The sequence below is a fragment of the Callithrix jacchus genome, chromosome 5, assembly GCF_049354715.1.
Source record: "Callithrix jacchus isolate 240 chromosome 5, calJac240_pri, whole genome shotgun sequence".
NCBI lineage: Eukaryota > Metazoa > Chordata > Mammalia > Primates > Cebidae > Callithrix > Callithrix jacchus.
Window position 1 is genome coordinate 139,423,788 of NC_133506.1, and position 18,872 is coordinate 139,442,659.

The 18,872-nt window shown below is 42.6% G+C and overlaps 1 protein-coding gene across 3 annotated transcripts in view; it reads right to left on the reverse strand.

Annotated features, from left to right (window-relative positions):
• Nucleotides 1-18,872, reverse strand: part of PSPC1 (paraspeckle component 1) — a 108,850-nt gene that overhangs the window by 78,557 nt on the left and 11,421 nt on the right. For all 3 annotated transcript variants that reach the window (XR_001911883.4, XR_008481761.2, XM_008997988.5), the window contains exons 3-4: nt 6,469-6,564; nt 823-1,019 (exon numbers count right to left, since the gene is read on the reverse strand). Coding sequence is in view for 1 of the 3 variants with exons in the window: in XM_008997988.5 (XP_008996236.1) it covers nt 823-1,019; nt 6,469-6,564 (293 nt within the window). In the remaining 2 variants the exon portion in view is untranslated. The remainder of the gene's footprint in view (nt 1-822; nt 1,020-6,468; nt 6,565-18,872) is intronic.

An 18,872-nucleotide genomic window follows, 5' to 3' on the forward strand; every position in this document is an offset into this window, starting at 1 on the left:
CTGCTCTTAAATATTCTTGCCAATTGGCCAGGCACGGTGGCTTACCCCTGGAATCCCAGCACTTTGGGAGGCTGAGGCAAGCGGATCGCCTGAGGTCAGGAGTTTGACACCACCTGGCCAACATGGTGAAAACCCATTTCTACTAAATATACAAAAATTATCTGGGCCTGTAATCCCAGCTACTCGGGAGGCTGAGGCAGGAGAATTGTGTGAACTCGGGAGGCGGAGGTTGCAGTGAGCCATGATCGAACCATTGCACTCCAGCCTGGGGGACAGAGCAAGACTCCGTCTTAAAAAAATGTATGTATGTATGTATGTATGTATGTGTGTATATTCTTGCCAATTACTCAGAATATACTTTTCCTATATCCCCACATCCATCTGTAAACATGAATCTTTTTTGTCTCTACCAGATTATCCATCTGTACTCTTTCAAATGTGCAAGAATAATCTTAAATAGCCAGCATTTGTCCAAATTCTTCTTTTCATCAAACAAAAAGTCCTACATGTGCCATGTCTACCTACCAAAACTCACCCACCTTGTTTCTCTGTTTGCCAACAGAATCATGTATCTTTGCTACTGGTGCTACTGGCACAGTTCAATATCCTCAAATTACCTCCAACAATACTACTTGCATAAGTAAAACTAACTTTTAATAAGTTTTTTTTTCTTAAGTTCTCTGAGATCTTCATACCTAGTATGTTGAGTTCCAACTTTTTCTCTAAACTCCTAAATGGCACTTTACACAGTAGTACATAAATGGTATACACACTTAAAGGAAATAAAAATCATACCACATCTACATGAAAACCCATGTTTACCTTGCCTCATTAGCATTAATTGGTGTTCATGCCTCGCTGCTTCCATTTCTGCTTCCAGTTTCTCTTTGGCTTCTCTGATGTTTCTGTCAACCTGCTCACGCTGCTGCTTTTCCATTTCATCAAGGGCCTTCCATCGAGAGGCATACTCAAATTCAAATGTCCCAGGTTGAGCAAACCGTGGTGGTTGTTCTCTTTCCCTAAATTTACATTAAAACATACAGAAATTTATGTTTAAAAGGTAAAACAAGAACAAATGCGAACAGGAACAAGCATTTACAATGTTCAAGGCACTGTTTGAGACACCATGTCTAGATGAATTACCTCATGACAATATTGTGATTACAGGTCTGAGCTTAAGAAACTGCCCAAGGATGTTCAACTAATAATGGAACAATGATTCAAAACTTAGACAATCTGATGCTACAACCCAGACTCTCCTAATTATTACCTATAAAATTTCTGCTTTTGGAGGTTTCATTTTCTGGTTTTCAGTCAATTTAACATTTTACAAAGGAAAGTCTTCAACACATGGATTAACTGTCTGGATCAGATATTTTTACTATTAAAACCAGCTAGATATTATTGAGTGTTATGTGCCAAATTAATTGGATAGGCAACCAAATCCAGGCCTAACTCACTACAATTACAGTTAACTATTTAATAGCTCTTTCCCTCGGTAGCCTATAAACTCAATTGATGACATCAAATGTATGTTAACTTCCGTACCTCAAGGACCTAGAATGCAGTACATACATTAAATATATAATTCTTGAATAAATAAATGAGCAAATTACCAAATTAAAATAAAGGCCTATGAATGTATCTGAAAGACTTCATTTATATATATATATATGAGATATATAGATGTAAATATATGTTTTAGAGACATATAAAAAATATGACTGATCTCAAACTCCTGGCCTCAAGTATTCCTCATTCCTCAGCCTCCAAAAGTGCCAAAATTACAGGTGCAAGACACCACACCTGGTCCCAATCAATTTTTTTTCCCTTTAAAGAATTCTGGTTGTTGTTGCTGTTGTTTTGGAATTTTTTGAGACAGGGTCTTGCTCACTTGCCCACACTGGAGTACAGTGGCACAATTAAGACTCACTGCCCAATCAACCTCCCAGGCTCAAGCAATCCTCCCACCTGAAGCTGCAGAGTAGCTAGGATTAAAGGGGCATGCCACCATGACCAGTTAATTTTTCCATTTTTTGTAGAGATGAGGTACCACTATGTTATCCAGGCTGGTCTTAAACTCCTAGACTCAAGCAACCATTCTGCCTCCCAAAGTGTTGGAATTACAGGTAAGAGCCATCACACCCAGCCAACTTCCAAGAAATTTTTGCAGAAAAATCTTCAATTAGTCTTGCCTATAACAGCCACTATTAAAAAGTTCTGGCCAGGCGCGGTAGCTCAAGCCTGTAATCCCAGCACTTTGGGAGGCCGAGGCGGGTGGACCACGAGGTCAAGAGATCGAGACCATCCTGGTCAACACGGTGAAACCCCGTCTCTACTAAAAATACAAAAAATTAGCTGGACACGGTGGCGTGTGCCTGTAATCCCAGCTACTCAGGAGGCTGAGGCAGAAGAATTGCCTGAACCCAGGAGGCAGAGGTTGCAGTAAGCCGAGATTGTGCCAGTGCACTCCAGCTTGGGCAACAAGAGCAAAACCCTGTGTCATAACAAACAAAAAAGAGAAAAAAAGTACTGATAGGAACACAATCCCACTCTATGAATAAAAGCATAGGTAACTTGCTACAAATATAAATTTTAACTTTTATTTTGGGGTATGGAGGTGAGGAGGAATGGGTATGACAAATCTGGGAGAAAGGGGAAGACTGTCACAGAGAGAAAGATGTGGTAACACAAGAGGGAAAGATCTTCAGAAGCACATGAAGAAATACCAAAGACCAGCCATGATCCTAAGGACCCTCTATCTAAAAAACCTACTTGGATTTTTTTTCTTTTTAAAGCACGACTGGAAAATGGGAAAGAGTGGGACAATCTACCAACCACTCATTTTTCTAAAACAATTATTAGTCAGCAGTTCCTAAGTCAAAAATTGACTACATTTTAAAATTATTTCTTTTCTCCCACAGGAAAAAAAAAAAAACAACACTGACATAACATGCTTTTTCATAGCTGCAAGTAAATTTGAATCTTGGCTCTTATGCTTTGTAAGCATTTTCTTCTGGGAATAAATCTTTTTTTTTTTTTTTTTGAGAAGGAGTTTTGCTCTTATTGTCCTTGCTGGAGAACAATGGCACGATCTTGGCTCACTGCAACCTCCACTTCTCAGGTTCAAGCGATTCTCCTGTCTCAGTCTCCCAAGTAGCTGGGATTACAGGCATGTGCCACCACACCTGGCTAATTTTGTATTTTTAGTAGAGACAGGGTTTCACCATCTTGGCCAGGCTGGTCTCAAACTCCCGACCTCAGGTGATCCACTCGTCTCAGCCTCCCAAAGTGCTAGGATTACAGGTGTGAGCCACCACGCCTGGCTTATAAATCTTTAGTAGTAAAATGAAATTATAACTAGCTTTTTTTTTTTTTTTTGAGACAGAGTCTTGCTCTGCCACCCAGGCTGGAGTGCAGTGGCACAATCTCAGCTCACTACATTCTCCACCTCCAGGGCTCAGCCGCCTGAGTAGCTGGGATTACAGGCATGAGCCACCACCCCTGGCTAATTTTTGTATTTTTAGTAGATACAGACGGAGTTTCACCATGTTGGTCAGACTGGTCTTGAACTCCTGACCTCATGATCCACCTGCCTCGGCCTCCCAAAGTGCTGGGATTACAGGCATGAGCCACTGTGTCTGGCCACAACTAGGTCTTATTAAGGTTTGCTGAGACCATTAAATATATAAACAAATATTGTCTATAAAGTCTATTCTTTTAACAACGTTGTACTTCTAGTTCTCTTTCTCCCAAATCCAAAAGTATGCTCTATTTCACATTTGTAATGGTGACCCATAACAAGTAAAAAGTTAAGTGAAGAGGAAGTCACAGGAACCCTTCAAAAACTGGCATTGTGGCCAGGTCCAGTGCCTCACACCTGTAAACTCAACTTTGGGAGGCGGGGCAGATCGCTTGAGCCCAGGAGTTTGAGACCATCCTGAGCAACATAAAAAAAACCTGTCTTTAAAAAATTTTAAAAATTAATGGGACATGGTGGTTCACAACTATAGTCCCAGCTACTTGGCAGGGGAAGGGGGCTGAGGTGGAAGGATCACTTGAGACCAGGAGGTAGAGACTGCAGTGAGCCATGATCATGCCACTACAATGTAGTCTGGGCAACAGAGCCAGACCCTGTCTCAAAAAAAAAAAGAAAGAAAGAAGAAAGGAGGAGGGGGAGGAGGAAGGGGTGGGGGAGAGGGAGGGCAAAGGGGAGGGGGAAGGGAGGGAGGGGAAGGGGGGGAGGGGAAGGGGGAGGGGAGGGAATTGTAGGGGAAATCAGAATAGATAGGAATTATAATCAATTACTACTAATGCTTCCTCCCTGAAATTCTCTCTTCCCTTGCTTCCAGGACACAGTCAGATGGTTCAATCTCCTACTCCAATGAATGAATGCTCTCTTTTCAGTAGTTTTTGATTCCTTCTGATGTTCCCAACCTCTACACACCAGAGTACTCCAGGGTTCAGGGTTTGATCCCTTGACTTTAAAATATCATGTTAATAAATCCAGCCAGGACAGTTGCTCTAATTCCTAGGTATAAATCCAACTATCTGCTTGACGACACTGCCAGCACCTAGAACAGTGGCTAACAAAAAGGCACTCTAGGTTTTATTTATGTAATAAACAAGTGGGTGGGGTGCAGTGGCCCACACCTGTAAACCCAGCCCTTTCGGAGGCCAAGGCAGGTAGATCACCTGAGGTCAGGAGTTCGAGACCAGCCTGGCCAGCAGGGTGAAACCCCGTCTCTACCAAAAATACAAAAATTGGCTGGGCACGATGGTGCACACCTGTAATCCCAGCTCCTTGGGAGGGTGAGGCACAAGAATCCCTTGAACCCAGGAGGTGGAGGTTGCAGTGAGCAGAGATTGCACCACTGCATTCCAGCCTGGGTGACAGAGTGAGACTGTCTCAAAAATATAAATAAATAAGTGACTTTTTTTTTTTTGAGACGAAGTCTCATTCTGTCACCCAGGCTGAAATGCAATGGCGTGATCTCAGCTCACAGCAACCTCCACCTCCCAGGTTCAAGCAATTCTCCTGCCTCAGCCTCCCAAGGAGCTGGGATTACAGGCATATGCCACCACGCCCAGCTAATTTTTATATTTTTAGTAGAGATGGGGTTTCACCATGTTGGCCAGCCTGGTCTCAAACTCTCGACCTCAAATGATCTACCTGCCTCGGCTTCTCAAAGTGCTGGGATTACAGGCTTGAGCCACCGTGCCCAGCCAAGTACATTATGTTTTTAAAAACATAATGCACTCTGCAAAAGTAATTGGAGGGGAAAGGGAGGTGGCCCAGGCAGAGAACAGAACTAGAGGCAGTCCATCTAGGGAATGAGACTGTGAGGCCATACTTGTGAAACATTTGGATTGCTATTCTAGAACTTTTATGTGGTGTGTTTGTTGCACAGCTGTTCGAAATGTTTAATAAAGCTTTACAAACTGAAAAAATAATAATGCACTCATATAGATAACTTATGTAAATATACTTGTATTATTATAAGTGAAAAGGGCAAAAGAATAAACACTCAAAATTTTGAAAATGAGTTATTTTTTGCAATTTCTAAGAGTTCTTCCCCTGTATCTGGCTATTTAACTGGGCATACCCTGCTCCAACCCAGCACACCAAAAGTCTCCTTTTAACCTACAACAGACCTGAAGCATAAAATAAAACTTAATAAGTATTTTCAGCTGAGCGCAGTGGCTCACACCTGTAATCCTAACACTTTGGGAGGCCAAAGCAGGCGGATCACCTGAGGTCAGGAATTCAAGACCAGCCTGGCCAACATGGTGAAACCCTGCCTCTACTAAAAAAAAAAAAAAAATTAGCCAGGCATGGTGGCATATGCCTGTAATCCCAGCTACTTGGGAGGCTGAGGAAGAAGAAACCCTTGAACCCAGGAGATGGAGGTTACGGTGAGATCACACCACTGCACTCCAGCCTGTGCTATGAGAGCAAGACTCCATCTCAAAAAAAAAACAAAAAAAAGGTATTTTCATGTTACCTAGAATTCATTGTTTTTCTGTCATAAGTATTATTGACAGTGTCTTCCTACTACCCAACCTGCCCCAGCTGTAAAAGGAGTCTTTTCTTAAAAAATTACCATGTTTTACCCATATAAAAAAAGAAAACTATTAGCTAGGCATGGTGGTGTGTGCCTGTAATCCCAGCTACTCAGGAGGCTGAGGCACGAGAATCACTCAAACGCGGAAGGTAGAGACTGCAGGGAGCCAAGATCACACCACTGCATTCCAGGATGACAGAACAAGGCACTGTCTCCAAAAAAAAAAAAAAAAAAAAAAAAAAAGAAGGAAAGAAAACTACTAGCATTCCATGTAGACCAGGCCACTCTACTAACCAGATTATACAAATAAACAGAACACCTCATAACTCAACAATACTTAAAAACAAATGTAGTAAACACCCTTGATAGCACATATATAAAATATCTAATAATAAAATCTTACTTATGGTATTGTTGAGTTTTCTGCATCAGCTTCTCTGGCAAGCCATCTTCATCATCAAACTGCTCCATGGGCTCCACAATGACTGGACGAGGAGTCCTGGATAGGTATAAAAGCATTCATAAAAATTAACACAGTGTCAAGAATACCCTCTTAAAAGAAATGTTTTATAATAATAAAGATACTTAGAAAATGTCTCACTTGAGATTGTACTCATAAAAATCAGTCAATAGCCAGGCACAGTGGCTCATGCCTGTAATCCCAGCACTTTGGGAGGCCGAGGCAGGTGGATCACCTGAGGTCAGGAGTTCAAGACCAACCTGGCCAACATGGTGAAACCCCATCTCTAAAAATAAAAATAAAAAACAAAAAAAATCTATTTCTACTACCTTTAAATCAGTGATGCTTCAGAAAGAAAGAACTTAACTAAGCTAGAGAGATGAAGAGGTTTTTTGGACTCCAAAAGCTTCTCTAATACCATAGATTAACACAAACTTTAGATCAAAACGTTAGAAAAGATACAAAATAACTTTTCACAGTTATTACTGAGCTAGTGAAGACCTTTTAGGGAAACAGTTAAAGCAGGTATGGAGTACCATACAGTGGTAAAATGAGAGTATAGAAACCTCAGATAAACTGAATAGGAACCTAAAGGAAAAGAGACTTAAGATGTGATACTTCTAAAAGTACCCAAATAGGCCCAGGGTCAAAATGAAGATGATTCATTTTATGGACCATTCATCCACTGGAAGCTATGGCAGGGCCACAAACATAGTAACAGAATCAGATAAGAGGTACACCTGAGCAAAGGCCAACAAAGAAACAAGCAAACTCTTCCAGTAACACAAGACCATCCCCCTTCAAGGAAAATCTAGAAACAGACTTAAGAGGGAAAAATGAACTAAGCAGATGATACGTCATTGAGAAATGACAAAAGCATATGAAGCCAAGGGAAACTAATCAAAATTAGAAAACTCTGACATCATCTCTGTACTCCCAAATAGGTTAGCGATTTTAACAAACTGTAAACTTTTAACAGATAAGTTTGGGACACTAGACAATCTTACACAGTGCAGGAAAGGAGAAATACAGATTTCTAAGAGGGAACTTAATCGACACATACAAATTTATACAGTCTCACTCTACCTCTCTCTATATATATCATCTTGCTCCTGAAATTCCACTTTTTTCTTTTTCGTTTTTTAAGACAGAGTCTGGCTCTGTCACCTAGGCTGGAGTGCAATGATGCAATCTTGGCTCATCGCAACCTCCGCCACCCGGGTTCAAAAGATTCTCCTGCCTCAGCCTCACAAGTAGCCGGGATTACAGGTGTCTGCCACCACACCTGGCTAATTTTTTTTTGTATTTTTAGTAGAGACAGGGTTTCACCATGTTGGCCAGGCTGGTCTCAAACTCCTGACCTCGTGATCCACCCACCTCCGCCTCCCAAAGTGCTGGGATTATTACAGGCAGGAGTCACCAAGCCCAGCCCTGAAATTCCACTTCCAAAGAGACACCTAAACCAGTGAGCAAAGATCAGTCGCAACCACATTCATCTAATTGCACAACATAAAAAGACTGAGGGGCTGAGCACGGTGGTTTACGCCTGTAATCCCAGTACTTTGGGAGGCCAAGGCAGGCGGATTGCCTGAGCTTAGGAGTTCGAGACCAGCCTGGGCGACATGGTGAAACCCTATCTCTACCAAAAAAAAAAAAAAGACCAAGGAAGATGGGTATGTGTTGTGTACAAGGGAATTATTTAAGAGACTGTGTCTTATTTTTATTTATTGGAATACATTCTAAAATGTTAACATCTATGGTTTCATTGCACATACACCACTCCCTATAGGAGCTCCCTTTGTACGTTTTCTGACTTATCTTGTTTATTTCACTTTCATCTTTAGGTGTAACCAAAGTTTGTAAAACTCAAGTCCAGGCGCGGCGGCTCACACCTTTAATCCAGCACTTTGGGAGGCCAAGGTGGATGGATCACTTGAGGTTCAGGGGTTCAAGACCAGGCTGACCAACATGGTGAAACCTCGTCTCTACTAAATACAAAAAACTCACCAGGCATGGTGGTACATGCCTATAGTCTCAGCTACTTGAAAGGCTGAGGCAGGAGACTCTCAAGAGGCGGAGGCAGCACTGTACCACTGCACTCCAGCCTGGGCAACAAGAGCAAAACTGTTTCAAAAACAAAACAACAAAAAAAAAACCTCAAATTCTGTTTACCATAGGTTTAACAACTAAATTTATTCTTTTTTCTTGAGACAGCGTCTCACTCTGCTGCCCAAGCTGGAGTACAGTGGCCTGATCATGGCTCACTGCAGTCTCAATCTCCTGGGCTCAAGCTATCCTCTCACTTCAGCTTCCCAAAGTGCTGGGATTACAGGCATAAGCCACTACATCTGCCTAGTTTACTCTTTTTGCAAATGTAAGTATATAATAAGTAGAAAACAGACTGAAGGGAAACAAATCAAAGTGTTCAACCATAATGTTAAATCTGGAGTTACTGCTTTATAGGGTTTTTGTTTTTCTCCCCATTTCACCACCAAGTCAATCATTAGTTTGGTTATAACCTTGAAGGACAGAGAGCGAGGCTGAGGCCATGGGGTCTACAGCAGGTTATGAGTTGCATAGCCTTCGGCTAGGAGGTTCACCTGAGCTAGTCAAAGTTTTCTCATCAGTAAAATGGGATAGCAGTGCGTCATAAGGTTGCTATGATGAAAAAAGAAAGGTAGGCCACTTAGCACAGTTCTTGGTAAAGGGATATCATTAAATGGAAAGTGAAGTTGGCCAGGTGGAGTGGCTCACGCCTATAATCCCAATACTTTGGGAGGCCGAGGTGAGCGGATCACCTGAGGTCAGAAGTTCAAGACCAGCTCGGCCAACATAAAAAATACAAAAATTAGCCAGGCATGGTGGTGAGTGACTATGGTCCCAACTACTCAGAAGACTGAGGCATGAGACTTGCTTGACCCAGGAGGTGGAGGTTGCAGTAAGCAGAGATTGCACCACTGCACTCCAGTCTAGACGATAGACTGAAACCCTGTCTTGAATTAAAAAAAAACAAACTGAAGGGTTTTTTTTGGGAGGGGGAGCAAAGGGGGAAAAAGTATTTCAGTGTTCTTTCAGGCCTCAAAATACTAAAGTTTAGTGTTAATTTATTTACAAAAATAAAAAACTTGAAAAATGTTTCAATGTGAAAAAACTTAGAGAGTAAGTTCTATAGAAGAAACAAGTCCCCTGAAATCCTAATATTTGGAGAGGAGCTCTGATCACATTTTTGTGAAAACCTATACATGCTTTTTTTCAGATATCCAATGTACTTAATGTAAAATGGCTGGCACCATTTTATGCATTGTATGCATGCACAAATTTTTTTTTTTTTGAGATGGAGTCTCGTTTTGTCGCCCAGGCTGGAGTGCAGTGGCATGATATCGGCTCACTATAACCTCCGCCTCCCGGGTTCAAACAATTCTCTGCCTCAGCCTCCTGAGTAGCTGGGATTACAGGCGCCCACCACCATGCCCGGCTAATTTTTCTATTTTTAGTAGAGACAGGGTTTCACCATCTTGGCCAGGCTGATCTTGAACTCCTAACCTCATGATCTACCCGCCTCAACCTCCCAACACAGTAATATTTTTAGCCATACCAACTGGTATACATCTGTGGTTTTCATGTTTTCTGTAATGATATATAATATGAAATACATATTTGTGACTGATCTTTCCTTAGAACTGTGGGAAAAAAGTAGAATATACAGTACTAAAAACACAGTGACTTAAGGGCTGGGTAAGGTGGCCTGTGCCTGTAATCCCAACACTGGCAGAACGAGATGGGAGGATCGTTTGAGGCCAGGAATTCTAGGTTACAATGAGCTATGATCATGCCACTGCACTGCAATCTGGGTGAGAGCAGAATTTGCCTTAAAAAAAAAAATGACAAAGATAATGCAATATTTCGCACATGTAATTTTCTTTTTTGAGACAGGGTCTTGCTCTGTTGCCCATGCTGCAGTGCAATGGCATGATGACTGCTCATTGCAGCCTTGACCTCCCAGGCTCAAGTGATCCTCCCACCTCAGCCTCCAAAGTAGCTGGGACTACAAGTGTGCACCACCATGCTTGGCTAATTTTTGTATATTTTTGTAGAGACAGGGTTTTGCCATGTTGCCCAAGCTACATGTAATTGTTAAAATGAGGAATGTGCAATGATGACAATTTGTTTTGCACTGAATTATCCTTATAGACATACCATTTTGTGATGGTTTTTCATTTTATTTATAAGCATGGTTGAGAACAGTCAAGAGCAATGATAAAATAATTACCAGGATGCAGCCATGGCCAGTATGATAAAATCCCATCTCTAGAAAAAATTTAAAGGTTAGCTGAGTGTGGTGGTGTGCGCTTGTAGTCCTAGTTACTCAGAAGGCTGAGGCACAGGAATGACTTCCCAGGAGGCACAGCTTGTAGTGAGCCGAGATCATGCCACTGCACTTCACCGTGGGTGGCAGAGCAACACCGGTCTCAAATAGTAATAATTACCAGGATGACAATATCAATAAAATTTTATGATGGAGGAAAAATAAAATCAGTAGGATCTCATAATGTTATCTTAGCTTTACAAAATGACACAATAGATCCATGTGGTAATTTTAAGTAAAGGGATCTAATTTTTTTTTTTTTTGGAGAGACAAGGGTATCACTATGTTGCTCAGGCTACTCTCAAACTCCTGGGCTCAGGCAATTCTCAGCCTTCAGAGTACTTGGACTACAGGTACCTACTACTGTACCCAGCTTGTTTTAATTTTTTAGATTTTTCTTTTTCTTCTTTTGAAGACCTCTAAGAAATAAGGAAGTATCAATCTTTACAAATAACTACAAATAACAAATAAGGAAATATCAATCTTTACAAAAAAAGAAAGCAAAAAACTAAAATTGGATCCAATTAGCAGCAATACTATATCAAGGGTTAACATTGCTTTCCTAAAAAGTAACAATGTATACCTAAATAACTCATATTTCCAACAGGGAAAGGAAATATTATTATGTTTTTCTTAAAGGATTTTTTTTTTCTGTCTAAAAGTAACCTTATTTAATGGAAAGATGTGAAAAAGCAAATAAAATGTTTGGAAAAGTAATCCCTTTCAAATATGAATATAAAATAGGAAAAGTACAAAATCTTGTACTTTTCTGCACAAGAAAGTGTACAGAAAGGAGTTTTAAAAAGCAAGCCTGAAGCCAGGCACACCAGCACTTTGGGCAGCCAAGACAGAAGGATTCCTTGAGGCCAGGAGTTCAAGATCAGTCTGTGGAACATACTGAGACTGTGTCTCTAAAAAAATAAGGCTGGGCACGGTGGCTCATGCCTGTAATCCCAGCACTTTGGTCTGTTACCCAGGCTGGGTGGCTGAGGCGAGCAAATTGCCTGAGCTCAGGATTTCAAGACAACCCTGGGTAACATGGCAAAACCCATCTCTACTAAAATACAAAAAATTAGCTGGCTGTAGTCCCAGCCACTCGGGAGGCTAGGGAACAAGAATCGCTTGAACCCAGAAGGAGGAGGTTCCAGTGATCCGGGTTCACACCACTGCACTCCAGCCTGGGTGACAAAGCAAGACTCTGTCTCCAAAAATAAAAATAATAATCAGTGGTTTCTGGTGGAGTGTGCCTATAGTCCCAGCTGTTAATACTCCAGAGACTAAGGCAGAAAGTTTGTTACAGTAAGCTATGATCACAACACTGTACCCCAGCCTGGGTAAGAGTGAGACCTTGATCCTAGAAAATATTTTTAATAAATAAATAAAACAAAAATACTCATGTGGCTTCACTGTTATTCACTAGGTATTTTTTAAATCTTTGCCAATACAACAGTTTTTAAATTTTACTTTAATTATTAATTTAAACATTTAATATCTGTCAATCTCAAAAATTATCAAAGCCACAAAGGTCTCTAAAAGGCACAGAAATACAACATAGTGTTGGAAGAGAACTGATATAGAAACCAGTAAGTTATTTTTCTCCCAAAAACAATAAAATGAAAAGGGACAAAAATTAGCAAATAGAGTAATGCTATATATACCAAGAACATGAGCCACATTAGTAGTTGTAACAGAAAAGAGGTTACTCCTTGCTATAAACTGAATGTCTGTGTCCCCTCAGAATTCATGTACTGAAACCTAATCCTTAGTGTTAAAGGATCTGGGGTTCTGGGAGGTGCACAGGTCAAGAAGGTAGCATCCTCATGAACAGAAGCAGCATTCTTATAAAAGAGATCCCAAAGGCTCCTCCCTCATCCCTTCCTAGATGAGAAGAGGCATACAGAGTGAGAAGATGGCTGTCCATGAATCAAGAAGCAGGACCTCACCACCCACTGAGTCTGCTAGCACCTTGATAGTCAACTTCTCAGCCTCTAGAACTGCGAAAAATAAATTTCTGTTGTTTATAAACCTGCCAGTCTATGACACTTGGTTGTAACAACCCAAATGGCACAAAAATCAACCAGGTGTGGTAGTGTGTGCCTGTAATCCCAGCTACTCAGGAGACTGAGGCAGGAGAATCACTTGAACCCAGGAGGCGGAGGTTGCAGTGAGCTGAGATCATGCCACTGCATTCCAGCCTGGGCAACAGAGTGAAACTCCGTCTCAAAAAAAAAAAAATCTATTCCTGGTGGGCAGAAGGTGCCGAGTTCAGAGAGGCCAGGTTGAGGCCAAGGAATGGCCCCCCAACATCAAATTGGGCCTCCTAGTCAAAGACATGAAGATCAAGTCCCTGGAGAGCTCTCTCTCCCTGTCTCTCAAGGAGTCTTAAAATCTTTGACTTTTTCGAAGATTTCAAAGATTATGCTCATGCAAAAGCAAACCCTTGATAGCCAACAGATCAGGTCCACGGCATTTGTTGCTATCGGTGACTAGAATAGCCACGTTAGTCTCAATGTTATGCGCTCCTGGGTTGTAACTACCACCATGTGGGGGGGCGGTCATCATCCTGGGCAAGCTTTCCACTGCTGCTATGCGGCAAGACTACTGGGAGAGTAAGATCAGCAAACCCCTTACCATTCCTTGCTACTGTGGCTCTGTGCTGGTGTGACTCTTCCGCACTCCCAGGCGCACTAATATCATCTCAGCCCGTGCCTAAAAAACTGCTGATGATGGCCAGTACCAACTGCTATACCTTGGCCGGGGGCTACAGTGCCACTCTAGGCAACTTTGCAAAGGCTACCTTTGATGCTATCTCCATAACCTACAGCTACCTCACCCCCAATCTCAGGAAAGGTTGTGTTCACCAAGTCTCCCTATCAGGAATTAAATGACCATCTCAAAGAGACAAACACAAGTCTCAGTGCAAAGTCCGAGCCTCCAGCTGCAGCTACTACATCATGTTTTTGAACACACCAAAAAAAGTGAATTAAGCATTGTTTAAAATCTGTAAGAAAACAAAGGGTGACTAAACACTATGTACCATAATGTTTATCATGGTAGGAACAGTTAAATCTGACACGATTATGACATACTATACAGAATCTTCAATGACATAAGGAAAAATTCATGATAAGAAACAGAAAAATTTCAGGCCAGGCATGGTGGCTCAAGGCTGTAAAATCCCAGCACTTTGGGAGGCTTAGGTGAGTGGATACTTGAGGCTGGGAGTTCGAGACCAGCCTGGCCAACAGGAGAAACCCTGTCTCTATTAAAAATACAAAAATTAGCCAGGTATGGTGGCACACGCCTGCAATCCCAGCTACTCAGGAGGCTGAGGCAGGAGAATTACTTGAACCCAGGAGGCAGGAGAATTGCTTGAACCCAGGAGGCAGAGGTTGCAGTGAGCCGAGATGGTGTCATTGCACTCCAGCCTGGGTGACAGAACTAGACTTGGTCTCAAAAAAGCAAAAAGACTGTACTTGGGGCAAGGGATACAAAGGTAAACAAAACCGTTCCTAATGTCTTAAGAGAGGCAAAAGTATATGTGAGTAAACAAAAAACATTCAGTCTAAGAGCTAGGGAGGAAAGAAACAATGCAGTCATTGAGAATAACAAAGGGAGCCCAGTTTAAATAAGGCAGTTAGAGAAATATTCTAGTAGGTGACATTTCAGCTGGGACTACTACGCGAACAAGAACATCTTGAGTTCCATGAGAAGGTTTAATTAACAAGTAATAAAGTTCCTAAGCAAGGAAAGTCTGCTGGCAGAATAAACTACTCCCCTGAGATTTGGCATCAGACAAAACATCACACCTCATACAACTGACTACAACTTACTAGCTGTACAACTTAAGCAAATTACTTATCTGGGCCAATTTTCTCATCTGAAAAATGGAACAAATAATAACCAGTGTTGCCACAAAAATCCAAGAACATGATTATGAAGTATCTGACAGACAAAATGTTCAACACCTTGCCCATTCCCTCAAAATTCTTTTTATTTAAAAGCTATCATCCAGGCCAGGCGTGGTGGCTCACACCTATAATCTCAGCACTTTGAGAGGTCAAGGCAGGCAGATCACTTGAGGTGAGGAGTTCAAGACCAGCCTGGCCAACATGGCGACACCCTGTCTCTACTAAAAATACAAAAATTAGGCTGGGCGTGGTGGCTCACACCTATAATCCCAGCACTTTGGGAGGCTGAGGTGTGGATCATGAGGTAAAGAGACCAAGACCAAGATACAAAAAAATAAACAAACAAATAAAAACAAAAAAAATTTAAAAAGAAATGAAGACCATCTTGGCCAACATGCTGAAACCCTGTCTCTCCTAAAAATACAAAAAATTAGCTGGGCGTGGGGGCACACACCTGTAGCACCAGCTACTCCGGAGACTGAGGGAGGAGAATAACTTGAACGTAGGAGGCAGAGGTTACAGTGGGCCAGATCGCGACACTGAACTCCAGCCTGACAACAGCATGAGACTGTCTCAAAAAAAAAAAAAAATTAGCCAGGTGTGGTGATGAATGCCTGTAATCCTAGCTACTCAGGAGGCTGAAGCACAAGAATCGGTTGTACCCGGGAGGCAGCAGTTGCAGTGAGCCGAGATCATGCCACTGCACTCCAGCCTGGGTAACAGAGCAATACCCTGTCTCAAGCCTGGGTGACAGAGCAAGACCCTGTCTTAAATAAGTAAATTACCTACCCTACCTACCTACTTACCAGCCAGGAGCAGTGGCTCGTGTCTACAATCCTAGCACTTTGGGAGGCCAAAGCAGGAAGACTGCTTGAGTTCAAGAGTTTAAGATCTGCCCGGGCCACATGACAAAAATACAGAAAGTACAAAAATTAGCCAGGCATGGTGGCACATGCCTGTGGTCCCAGCTACTAGGAAGGCTGAGGTGGGAGGATCACGTGAGCCTGAGGAGTTTGAGGGTATAGTGAGCTGTGATCATACTCAGCCTGGGTGACAGTGAGACCCTGTCTCCAAAAAAAAGCTATCAATAAAAAGTTCTTAGTTAACTGGGAGTGGTGGTACATCCCCATAGTCCTAGCAACTTGGGAGGCTGAGGTGGGAGGATCACTTGAACCTAGCAAGTCGAGGCTGCAATGAGCTGTGATCATGCTGCTGCACTCCAGCCTGGGAGATACACCGAGACCCTGCCTCAAGGGGAAAAAAAGGCCAGAAACAAGTCGCTCACACTTGTAATCCCAGCACTTTGCGAGGCTGAGGCAGGTGCATCACCTAAGGCCAGGAGTTCAAGACCAGCCTGGCCAAGATGGTGAAACCCCAACTCTACTAAAAAATACAAAAACTAGCCAGGTGTGGTGGCAGGTGCCTGTAATCCCAGCTACTTGGAGGCTGAGGTTGGAGAACTGCTTGAACTCGAGAGGTGGTTTGTGCCACTGCACTCCAGCCTGGGTGACAGAGTGAGACTCTGTCTCAAAACATTAAATAAATAAAAAAATTTTTAAATAAAAATAAAATTTTAAAATAAAAAATAAAAACACCAAGTGTGGGTAAAATGTGGAGTAACTAGAAGTCACTCACTCATTGCCAACAGGAATGTAAAAAATGGTACAACCACTACAAAAAACAGTTTGGCAGTTTCTTTTAAAGTTAAACATACAGCAATTTACCCCTAAATATTTATGTGAGCCATGTGAAAGCATAATACTCACAAGAAACCTTGAAAACAAACATTCATAGTATCTATATTCACAATAGCCAGTAGTTGTAAGCAACCCAAATATCCATCCATACGTCACAAACAATATAATTATGTCTATACCATGGAATATGACTCCACCATAAAAGAAACAAAATACTATACACACAAAGATATGTAGGAAATCTCATAAACATTATGCTAAGCAAGAGAAGCCAGACACAAAAGAGTACATACTACATGATTTCACTTAATATTAGAAAACACAGCCAGGCACAGTGGCTTAGGCCGGGCAAGGTGGCTCACACCTATAAACCCAGCACTTTGGGAGGCTAAGGTGGGCAGATCACCTGAGGTCAGGAGTTTGAGACCAGCCCAGCCAACATGGTGAAAAAAAAATTAGCCAGACATGGTGCTGCACACCTGTAATGCCAGCTACTCAGGAGACTGAGGCTGGAGAATCTCTTGAACCTGAGGCAGCCTAGAATGCACCACTGCACTGCAGCCCAGGCAGCTGAATGAGACTCTGTCCCAAAAAAAAACTCATTTTTAGTAACAGAAATAGGTATCTAAGGCAGGTAGATAGAGTGCAGAATAACTGTAAAAGGGAACAACAGAACTTGTGTGGGGTAATGAAAATGTTCTCTATTTTTACCATGGCAGTGCATTACATGCATACATATGTTTGTTAAAACTCATCGAGCTCATCGAGCTCAGCGAGCTCAGCCAGGCAAAGTGGCTCACATCTATAATCCCAGCACTTTAGGAGGCCCAGGCAGGTAGATTACTTGAGGTCAGGAGTTTGACACCAGCCTGGCCAACATGATGAAACCCCATCTCTACAAAAACACAGGTCAGGAGCAATGGCTCATACCTGTAATCCCAGCACTTTGGGAGGCTGAGGCGAGGGGATTACATGAGGTAGTAGTACAAGATCAGCTTGGCCAACATGGTGAAACCCCATCTCTACTAAAAAAATCCAAGAGTTAGCCAGACGTGGTGGCTCACACCTCTAATCACAGCTAATCAGGAAACTGAGGCAGGAGAATCACTTGAACCCCGGAGGCTGAGTGAGCTGACACTATGCCACTGCACTCTAGCCTGGGCGACAGAGCAAGACTCCCTCTAAAAAAAAAATACCAAAGATTACCTGGGCACGGTGGGGCACACCTGTAATCCTAGCTGTCTGGGAGGCTGAAGCAGGAGAATTGCTTGAACCTGGGAGGTGGAGCCTGCAATGAGTCGAGACCGCCACTGCACTTCAGTCTGGGTGACAGAGCGAGACTCCGTCTCAAAAAAAAAAAAAAAAAAAAAACAACACCTCATTGAGCTCTAAAACAGAATGTCTTTTTTATTGTTTTTTTAAATTTTCTTTCTAAGTAGAGACTACTTCTTTGTTTTTTTTTTTTTTTGAGACAGAGTTTCGCTGTTATTACCCAAACTGGAGTGCAATGGCACGATCTTGGCTCACCGTAACCTCCGCCTTCTGGGTTCAAGCAATTCTCCTGCCTCAGCCTCCAGAGTAGCTGGGACTACAGGCGTGCACCACCATGCCCAGCTAGTTTCTGTATTTTTTAGTAGAGACGGGGTTTCACCTTTTTGACCAGGATGGTCTCGATCTCTTGACCTTGTGATCCACCCACCTCGGCCTCCCAAAGTGCTGGGATTATAAGCGTGAGCCACCGCGCGCCCGGCCTAGAGACTGCTTCTTTTTTTTTTTTTTTGAGATGGAGTTTCGCTCTTGTTACCCAGGCTGGAGTGCAATGGCGCCATCTCGGCTCACCGCAACCTCCGTCTCCTGGGTTTAGGCAATTCTCCTGCCTTAGCCTCCTGAGTAGCTGGGGTTACAGGCACGCACCACCATGCCCAGCTAATTTTTGTATTTTTAGTAGAGACGGGGTTTCACCATGTTGACCAGGATGGTCTCCATCTCTTGACCTCGTGATCCACCCACCTCGGCCTCCCAAAGTGCTGGGATTATTGCAACCTTGACCTCCTAGGCACAAGTGATCCTTCCACCTCAGCCTCCCGAGTAGCTGGGACTGACTACAGGGCAAATCGCTGAGACTACTGTGCATTCCGCCATGCTGGGCTCCCCAAGGTGTTGTGTTTTCTTTTTTTTGAGATGCAGTTTCACTCTTGTCACCCAGGCTGGAGTACAGTGGCACGATCTCAGCTAACTGCAACCTCTGCCTCCTGGGTTCAAGCAATTCTCATGCCTCAGCCTCCCAAGTAGCTGGGATTACAAGCACCCACTATCAAGCCCAGCTAATTTTCATATTTTTGGTAGAGATGGGGTTTCACCATATTGGCCAGG